This window comes from Astatotilapia calliptera, chromosome 8, assembly GCF_964374335.1.
Source record: "Astatotilapia calliptera chromosome 8, fAstCal68.1, whole genome shotgun sequence".
In the NCBI taxonomy this organism is placed as follows: domain Eukaryota; kingdom Metazoa; phylum Chordata; class Actinopteri; order Cichliformes; family Cichlidae; genus Astatotilapia; species Astatotilapia calliptera.
Window position 1 is genome coordinate 4,885,499 of NC_137429.1, and position 9,824 is coordinate 4,895,322.

The 9,824-nt window shown below is 34.8% G+C and overlaps 1 protein-coding gene across 3 annotated transcripts; it reads left to right on the forward strand.

Annotated features, from left to right (window-relative positions):
- The first annotated feature begins 3,174 nt into the window (after positions 1 to 3,174).
- On the forward strand, positions 3,175 to 9,077 carry LOC145430271 (uncharacterized). Of its 3 annotated transcripts, XM_080305003.1 has the most exons (8): positions 3,227 to 3,402; positions 3,554 to 3,709; positions 3,795 to 3,887; positions 4,698 to 4,812; positions 6,237 to 6,316; positions 8,293 to 8,424; positions 8,509 to 8,599; positions 8,890 to 9,077. In XM_080305003.1, exons 1-6 carry the CDS (start codon positions 3,364 to 3,366, stop codon positions 8,293 to 8,295), a joined length of 486 nt encoding a protein of 161 aa, XP_080161129.1. In that variant the 5' UTR covers positions 3,227 to 3,363; the 3' UTR covers positions 8,296 to 8,424; positions 8,509 to 8,599; positions 8,890 to 9,077. The 3 variants fall into 3 exon arrangements, with proteins under 3 accessions (XP_080161130.1, XP_080161129.1, XP_080161128.1); XM_080305004.1 differs by lacking the exons at positions 6,237 to 6,316; positions 8,293 to 8,424; positions 8,509 to 8,599; positions 8,890 to 9,077 and having other exon boundaries at positions 3,175 to 3,294; positions 4,698 to 5,417; XM_080305002.1 differs by lacking the exons at positions 6,237 to 6,316; positions 8,293 to 8,424; positions 8,509 to 8,599; positions 8,890 to 9,077 and having other exon boundaries at positions 3,238 to 3,402; positions 4,698 to 5,417.
- The last annotated feature ends 747 nt before the right edge of the window (positions 9,078 to 9,824 follow it).

Below are 9,824 nucleotides of genomic sequence, written 5' to 3' on the forward strand. Positions count from 1 at the left end.
TATACAAGAATTGAATCATAAAGATGATGTAAAAGGAAGCTGAAATTGCCACTAGGTTGTAATTGATAGTATGTTTATATTTTAAGTCTGTGGAAAGATGTCATTCTAAATAAAGAAATTACAAAACAGCTTGCAAACCAACCATGACATCTTTCCACAGACTTAAAATATAATCTTTATGATTCAATTCTGTCATAATCAATTGAGTCTGATTTTGCTTTTCAAAATGAAAACCCAATATGTGTTGAAACAGCAATTTTCATTTTTAAAACATTCTGAAATAATTGAAAGAGTATATCACATATGGACAAATTCGACGGGCCATTAATTTGAAAGGCGAAATCAGACCAACATGAAATTTACATGGTTTTACTGTCGGGTTGGATACTGTTGATCTAAAGTGGAATTATCCTGTGGAAACAGCATCTTTCAATTTAAGAGCATTTTGAAATCGTTAAACGAGTAGGTCGTCTACCGGCAATTTGAAAATACTTTTATTTTGGAAGGCAAAATCAGAGTGACTTGATCTTAACATCGTATCTCTGTGGGGTTGTATACTGTTGATTTAAAGTGAAATTATTCTGTGGAAACAGAAAATTTCCTTTTTAGAGCATTCCGAAATCACTGAAAGTTAGGTAAGTTATTGGCATTTTCAACAGGCCATTATTTTGGAAGGCAAAATCAGAATGACTTGAAATTGAAGTAGTACCATGGTGTGGATGTACACTTTTGATCTAACATGGATTCATCCTGTGGAAAGAGCAAGTTTCGTTTTTAGAGCGTTCTGAATTCTTTAAAAGAGTAGGCCGTATATCGGCAATTTGAAAAGTCTTTTATTTTGGAAGGCAACATCAGACTGATTTGATATTGATATGGTATCACTGTGGGGTTGGATACTATTGATCTAAAGTGGAATTATGCTGTGGAAACAGCAATTTTCCATCTTAGAGCATTTTGAATTCGCTCCAAGAGTAAGTGATATATGGGCAAATTGAAAAAGCTTTTATTTTGAAAAGCAAAATCAGACTGACTTGAAATTGACATGGTAACATCGTGAGGTTGTATACTGTTGATCTAAAGTGGAATTACCCTGTGGAAACTGAAATCTTCCTTTTTAGAGCATTCTGAAATCACTGAAAGTTAGGTAAATTATGGGCATTTTCAACAGGCCATTATTTTGGAAGGCATAATCAGAATTACTTGAAATTGATATGGTAACATCGTGAGGTTGTATACTGTTGACCTAAAGTGAAATTATCCCGTGGAAACAGCAATTTTCACTTTTAGAGCATTTTGAAATCTTTAAAAGAGTAGGTCGTATCTTGGCAATTTGAAAAGTCTTTTATTTTGGAAGGCAAAATCAGAATGACTTGATATTAATATGGTATCACTGTGGGGCTGTATACTGTTGATCTGGAGTAGAATTATCCTGTGGAAACAGGAAATTTCCATTTTAGAGCATTTTGAAATCACTGAAAGTTAGGTCAATTGTGGACAATTTGAAAAGGCTTTTACTTTGGAAGGCAAAATCAGAATGACTTGATATTAATATGGTATCACTGTGGGGCTGTATACTGTTGATCTAAAGTGGAATTACCCTGTGGAAACAGGAAATTTCCATTTTAGAGCATTTTGAAATCACTGAAAGTTAGGTCAATTATGGACAATTTAAAAAGTCTTTTATTTTGGAAGGCATAATCAGAATGACTTGATATTGATATGGTATCACTGTGGGGCTGTATACTGTTGATCTAAGGTGGAATTACCCTGTGGAAACAGGAATTTTCCTTTTTAGAGCATTTTGAAATCACTGAAAGTTAGGTCAATTATGGACAATTTGAAAAGGCTTTTATTTTTGAGAGCAAAATCAGAATGACTTGATATTGATATGGTATCACTGTGGGGCTGTATACTGTTGATCTAAAGTGGAATTACCCTGTGGAAACAGGAATGTGCCATTTTAGAGCATTTTGAAATTGTTCCAGGAGCAACTCAGATATGGGCAGTTTGAAAATGCTTTTATTTTTTAAAGCAATATCAGAATGTTTTGATATTGATATGGTAACATCATGAGGTTGTATACTGTTGATCTGGAGTGGAATTACCCTGTGGAAACAGGAAATTTCCATTTTAAAACATTTTGAAATCACTGAAAGTTAGGTCAATTATGGACAATTTAAAAAGGCTTTTATTTTGGAAGGCATAATCAGAATGACTTGATATTGATATGGTATCACTGTGGGGCTGTATACTGTTGATCTAAGGTGGAATTACCCTGTGGAAACAAGAATTTTTCATTTTAGAGCATTTTGAATCGTTAGAAGATTAAGTCAATTATGGACAATTTCAAAGGGCCATTACTATGAAAGGCAAAATCAGACTGACTTGATATTGATATGGTATCACTGTAAAAAGACTGTGGTTGGAAAGTGTTGATATAAAGTTCAAATAGTATTTGGAAATACGACTTTTGCTTTTAAGAGCATTATTAAGTCATTGAAAGAGTAGTTCAAAAATGAAGATTCACAGGGCTTTTACTTTGAAATCCAAAATAAGATGGCCTTGATAGTGACAGGGCACAATTAGGGTACAAGGCTGTGTCATATAGATCTAACATTAGAGTTTGTAAAAAAAAAAAAGCCTAAATTATATGTTATTATGTTCTTAACATATCTGTTAATTCACTCGAAGTTGGCTTTTATTTTGAAATCCGGTTTCCACATCCATTCCCGTAATACTTTGAATACACAGGGAACGTAAAACAAACTGGAGGCTGGCTTGACTGCAAGTCTCCAATTGGAGGCTGGCTTGACACCAGTTATTTATCATAGAAGCTTGTAACAGTTGTTTTTTGAACTTTTGGTGGTGCTACCATTCTCTTCTCTGCTTGAATACTATTTTTTTTTGACAATATAGCCAGGTCTTTTCAAAAGTGCCTTGTTTTAGAGGAGAAATTGTGTAGCTGCCAACTTTTAAGTCGGAGCGTGTGCTAGCTTATTAGCAGCTAGCCATTGTGCTCAATGAAAGATGATGTCCTATAGCTAACTTCTTTCTTACTGTTTTCTTTTTATAATCTAAAAATATGGTATTCTGTGTTTATTATTATATGCCATTTTCTAGTAGAAAGTATCGTTTTGAGATGTCTTTAAAAGCACTACATAGTTTACTGAGGGTGCTACCAAAAGCGAACCATGTGGCCGGAAGAGTAACTGCAGGCAGCACAATGCGCACTCCCATGACGTTCAAACCTATTTCTTATTATAAAAGATTTCGGCTACGTCCACACTTACACAGGTATTTTTGAAAACGGAGATTTTCCGTTTTCGTTTTAAAAAATAATCCCGTCCACAGGTAAACGCAAAAATGAAGGAAAACGCTGCTAGGAACATGCCAAAGCAACAGGTGGCGATATATTCCTAAACTCAGCTAAAAACAGTTTAGGTCTTGACAAACTTCACTGATGGTTCAAATGTTTAGCAACTTTCAGTGTGTTGATTCAGCAGTCTGTATTTAAACTTCTAGTTTACTATATTTATGTATGTTTTATTTCCAGGTGAATGCAGAGTTCCTGCAGATCACTACAAAACCCCTGCAGGCGAAGTTCTTGGCTCAGCTGGACAATTTAACAGACAAGCTGATGCAAATTTTTCAGGGGAGCAAAGGAGCAAAGGGCCAAAAGATCAAGGATATCATGGCGATCAGTAGTTTGGTCGGTACTAATGATAAACCCATCAATTAAATGCAATCAATCAATTCCATTTTTTTCACCCTTTTTTTTTCCACCCTTGCATTAGTATGATGACATCGACATAAAGAGGGAGCATACTCTTAAAAGCCTGGTGATCTACTTTAATGAAGATCCAGACCTACTGTTCAAGGAGTATCTGGTACGCTTATCACACTTTCTTTTCTAGATTCAATTTGAGTTAGGTTCATCGCACACAAAATCCTCATATATTCAAAAGAGACAATATAATTGTGAAATATGTATTATTCTTAATAGTCATTGTTGAAACTTGCACTGGAGAGCACTTTTTAAGGGGACGGTTTCAGCAAAAATTCAATTGTTCATTCTTTTGGTGCTGCCATGTAGGTATCTACTGCCTCTATAAACACAGTAAATGTGGACAAAACATTCATCCATTTTCTGTCAGTGTTTCAATTCAGTTTATTTATATAGCGGTATATCACAACAACAGTCATCTCAAGGCACTTCAGAAAGTAAACACTCCAATGGAGTTCAGTTTATTATGCCAATTAGTAAAAAGTCTTCATTATAAGGAACACAGCAGATTGCATCAAGACACTAACTAGTGTCACTGCCATTACAGCAATCTCCTGGTTTCAGGAATAATGTGCATAAAACAAGCTGTTTCAAAAGGTTCCCAATTGTGATGGAATAAGGGAAATTGACCCAGCCCCCACACACACACACACACACACACACACACACACACACTGATAGACACTGGAGGAGCTGCTGCTCTATATCAAGCCCCTCCCAAAGGGAGGTACATAATACCTGAACCCAAACTATTGATAGGAAACAGATTGACGGGTTTTATTTATGTTTGGAGTGTTTATAGAGGCGGTAGAGACCTATGTTTCAGCACAAAATGATACAAAAGCTGAGTTTTGCATAATATGTCCCCTTCCAAGTGACAGAGCCCTTAAACCTGAAACAACCTGTTTTTCAGACCTCCTCCACTGAGGATGAACGGTTGAGGTCCACTGCAGCAACTGTCATGGGTATTTACACCATCAGAAGAGAAGGGATTCAGGAGCCAGAGGATGTTGGAGTTGTCACTGAAGGTACTACAGTTATGAACAACCTCGGTAGTGTCATCATGGCATTCATCGTCCTCTTTGGACTGATTTATGCACTTGATCTGAGCTATCCAAATGACCACAAGTACACGTTTGAGTTCTGTCAGAAGATTTTGATGAATCTGGATGGACAAAGGCTCAGTACAAAGATGCAGCAAATGAAAATGAAGATGTTTGCTTAGGCAAACAAGACCCAGCACAAAAGTTGATTTTGGCCTTTTTATATCTTTTGTTCAAACTGTGACCTTTTTTCCTTTCTTTTTTTTGGCCAAATGGAAGTTGTCTATTTTTGTCTGCTGTTCTGTTGTGAGTGATGTGACCTTTAATCTGTACTACTATAGATGGATGAAAGGACTGGGGATTTAGCTCAGAAAAAGTTTCATGGTTGTAACCACCATTTTCTTTTTGATTGCTTTTGGGATTTGCAAAGGTAATAGAAAAATGTTGACAAGTTTTGTGTCTTCCAGTGTTTTAAAGTTGGTCTTCCCGTTCTTATAAGCTTGTAAATGTTTACATGTAATTGGTTTTGGAGAAGTATAGTTGAAAGATTTTTTTTTATTAAAATACCTCCCCCTATGGTAACAGAAAAATGTTCTTCATGAAAACACACACACACACACACACACACACACACACACACACACACACACACATATATATATATATATATATATATATATATATATATATATATATATATATATATATACATATGTATGTATACATATGTATGTGTGTATATATATATACACACATACATGTGTGTGTATATATATATATATATATATATTCAATTTAATTGAATTGTCATGATGTATGTAGATTAGGTTGGACCAAAATAGATGTATTACGTGGAAAACCTGCCATCAGTCCAATTGAGTTCATCCAATGACTTATTTTTTTGAGTGTGTCATAGAGCAGAGGTTTCGCATTTTACGATAAGCATCAGTCAAACATCTTCACCGTATTTTCAACATGCTTTAATTTTCGCATTGCCACTTTTTCATTAGTTTAATGGCCCACGCATTTTCCCATTTAAAGTTTATTACGTCCCTCTTTATCAGTAGTCACCTGTGTGTGTATGTGTTTCATTAATGACTTAATGTGTTGGAACTAAACTGTTTTTGTAGCTTTGGCTCATATTATCTCAGTGAAAACTATATAAAAGCCCATTTTCTGAAAGCAACACATCGTAGTAAGCAGTCTACAAATTTCTCTGGAAATTTTTCCCCTCTGCCTGCTTTAAAGACGTTTTATTCAAAGGTGAGAAAATATACTTGAATGGATTTCATGTAACTGCTCACACACTTGGTTTGAGCTGCAGAATATGCTCACCTTTCCTCCAGGTTGCTTAAAGTTGTTGAACTAAGTGTGGACCTTTCTCCAACAATCTCTGTTTTTGCTTTCAGGTCATCATGAAGGCTTTGTTGTTCAAACTTCTGATCATCTGCCTGCTGGGAGCCCTGCATGCAAAACCAGAAGAGATGGCGTAAGTCTCATTGTATGCTTTACATGCTTGTTTCCCCTGAATATACTGAGTGATAATTGGATTTAACGGCAATATTTATAAGACAAGGCGGCTCAAAATTCCAATGATTTTAAAACTTTTTTACTTGCATTTACTTTATATATTTAATTTTAGAGAATTTTATAACATTGAATGCTTATAAATTAAACTTTGGAGTGAACTGTAGACTGTGTACAGTCTACTGTTTTGCTGTATTTGAACCCCACTGTTCTATAGGACAGTGAGGTTCAGATACAGCAAAACTCATATTTAGCTTGACTTAAAATGTAAAAGTTGGGATTAATAAAAGCAAAAAAGATATGATTATAAAATTGTAAAAATATTCATATATGTTTGTGTTTGCAGAGGAAAATAAATGTAAAGGCTTATAGTGGGGGATTATTTATCACAATATAGTGCATGGCAGGTCACAGCTGTGAAGACAAATCTTAAATGTTAGAAAATATTCTGAAAAAAAACCATCTTAAATTGGAATTTATACTTTTAATTGACTTGTGGGTTAAACATTTTAATGAATACAGTCTGAACGTGACAGTATGGGGTAGAAATGGGTTACTGTGGGGGGTACTTCAATCACAAAAGATTGGAAACCTTGCCTCAGTGCAGCAGGAAGTCCTTTTATCTGCATAATGAGCTTGAATTTAATATAATTATTTAAATGGCTTCCAAACTTTTCTCCGTGTGCTTAGCTGACTATTTTTCCCCCAGTATGTCAACACAATTTATAATAGCGTGACTCCTTAAATACATAATAATAAGTACTTTATACCACATTTTATTATATCTTTGATAATTCAGTTAAAATCAGTTCAGATTTATTTATATAGTGCGAAATCACACGAACAGTTTCCTCAAGGTGCTTTGAATTGTAAGGTAAAAACCTCACAATAATACAAGAAAAATGGAGAAAACCTAACAATCATATGACAAGGAAGCTATCAGGGTCCATATTCTGCTGCTATAATACAGTACACTGTAATAATGTGGCTGATGTGGACAAGTTAAATGGCTAATTGGTTAAAACTACAATTTTTATGATTAGTTGAGCTGCTTATTAATCAAATCTACAAAAAGGAAAATCCTCTGCTTCTTGGATGTGAGGATTTGACTCTTGGTCAGATAGAATTACACGTCTGGAAATCTTTTCATCATTTTCTTTAATTTTAGCAATCAAAAGGTTGAACAAATAACCAAAAAAATATAACAATAACAAAAGTCACCTTGAGAGGCCAAATAGTGTGAGACAAAGATCCTGCAATATTAGAGAAAAAGCAGGCGATCCCCTGTGAGCAGAGCTTGGTGACAGCGGGGAAGAAGAATGTGTATCCCAAACTGGGGAAATTCACTTGTTTGAGCAGCAGAAGGATCAGGAAGTGAATTGCAGATATATTAGAAAAATAAATATGTTTCTACTAAGCACAAATGGTTGTATGTATATATATATATATATATATATAGATATATATATATATATATATATATATATAGGGAGAAGCTCTGTTTGGATTATAAGTAGAGGTGGGCAGATCGATCCAAATATCGATCATACCAGTGCTAGTACTGGTATTGGACTGATACTAGCACGAGAGGATCGACACTGTCGCGTCTATTTTATTTATAGCCTACAGCCCAGTTAAACAACAGAAGTTGACCCAAAGGGATTTAGAGACAGGCAGATTTACAGGTCTCTAAAAACAAAAACAGCTTCAAAGTACATGACAAGCTGAAAGGTGTTACTGGTATCAGCAACACTGACTATGTATTTACTCGCTATCGGTTCGATACCAAAATTTCCAGTATCACAAAGCACTAATAATAAGATACTATTAAGTCTTTAAGATATGACAGGATCTGACCACTATTGAGTGTGAGGAGAGGGAATAAGAGGGTCAAAGAAATAATCTGATTTTTATATTTGTGTCTTTGTTGCCTCTCAGTGAAGACGAGCAGAACCCGAGGAAGAGGTACGCTGAGTCTACCATCGCCAGCGAATTCAGCAAAATCATGGATTCAATGGTGCAGAAAAACTTTATCAAGTTCTTGCTCAGCCAAAGGCAGAAGAAAACCAAGTGAGTCAGTGAATGAAGCACCAGATTAAAAGCAGAACAAAAGAACAGATTTATTTGATTGAAAGGTATTTTCTGTTCTCTCAGGCCTGCTGATGCTGGGAAGGATTTAGAGGAACATCAGTACAACGACTTGCTGAAGCTCAGCCTGCAGGAGAAGCAGGGGAGAAACATTTAGGTGTGCTTAAACTTATTCACGTGCAGAGGCACTACCTGTATTCTTTTCAAATGATGATGTGGCACAGACAATTTGAATATCTGGTTAGAAATAAGCATAATTCTATAATAAACATAACAAGGCTCAATGTCCCAGAGCCTCGTGTCTTCATGAGGACACAGGGCTCTGGGACATTTGAAGCAGCGTTTTCTCTCTATTTTGTGATAGACCAATGAATTAATTAAAAATCAAATCCAAAATCAATTTACTTTGCTGTGTTTAATATAAATAATCTGTCACACTGTTCTCAGGTTGTGAGGATCCAGAAGGATGCAGTGGCACTGTGGAGACCTCATCTCAACTCTTCTTCATCTTTAACTCTGTGATGGACAATCTGTAGGTCTACTAGTGTAAAACTGTGAATATTTGTCCCGTGCAAAAGCTCTATTTGTGTAATGCAGTCTTCACATAAATGAATAAAATTATTATCTAAAAATCACTGAATCACTGAATTGTACTTCTCAGAGTCTTTGAACCTGAAATGCTGGAGATACTATAACTATAACCATAACTATAACACCTATATAACAACTATAACTGTTTCAACTCCGTTTCAAAATAATTGTAGTCCTAAATCAATCAACACACTACTAATATCACGCTGTAACTCTTTACACTGCAAAACCTGTCACCTAACACCTGCTGATTGTTTTTTCCCCCCACGTTATTCAATAAATTTTATTTTTTCTGTTTTATTAAATGTCATATATTTTATTTTCTATGTTCATTAAAACATCATTAAAAATAAATATGTGTGTGTGAACTTGAAATAAAGCTGGTAATCTGTACGGTGTATTCTTTCTACATATCATTATATTGTATTGCTTTTAGAGTTTTACTTATTTAGGCTCCTTATTTTTTTATTATTATTATTTTGTTATTTAATTAAGCTTATTTTTAATTTTGTGTTTTATGTTGTTCAGATATATGTCTATATAGCTGCTTCTTTAATTTCTCTAATGCTATTTTTAAGGTTTTGTCTGCTGTAACAGCCAGAAATTCTTAATTTATAAGAATTTCTAATAAATAAAGTTAATTCTTCAAACATATAATATAAAGGGATCTCATGATGCAAAAAAGCAATTATTATTTGCTGATGAGGATAATTTTGATAATATATTCATAATAACTTTAAACGGATTAACGGCAACAAGCTGCTATATCCTCCCCAACACCAGGGGGCAGT

Excerpts from the sequence above, each read along its gene's own strand:
- LOC145430271 (XM_080305002.1), top strand. The coding sequence starts at position 3,364 with ATGAAGGAAAACGCTGCTAGGAACATGCCAAAGCAACAG. Across the intron at positions 3,710-3,794 it reads TCATGGCGATCAGTAGTTTG|TATGATGACATCGACATAAA; the intron begins GTCGGTACTAAT and ends CCCTTGCATTAG. Across the intron at positions 3,888-4,697 it reads TACTGTTCAAGGAGTATCTG|ACCTCCTCCACTGAGGATGA; the intron begins GTACGCTTATCA and ends CCTGTTTTTCAG.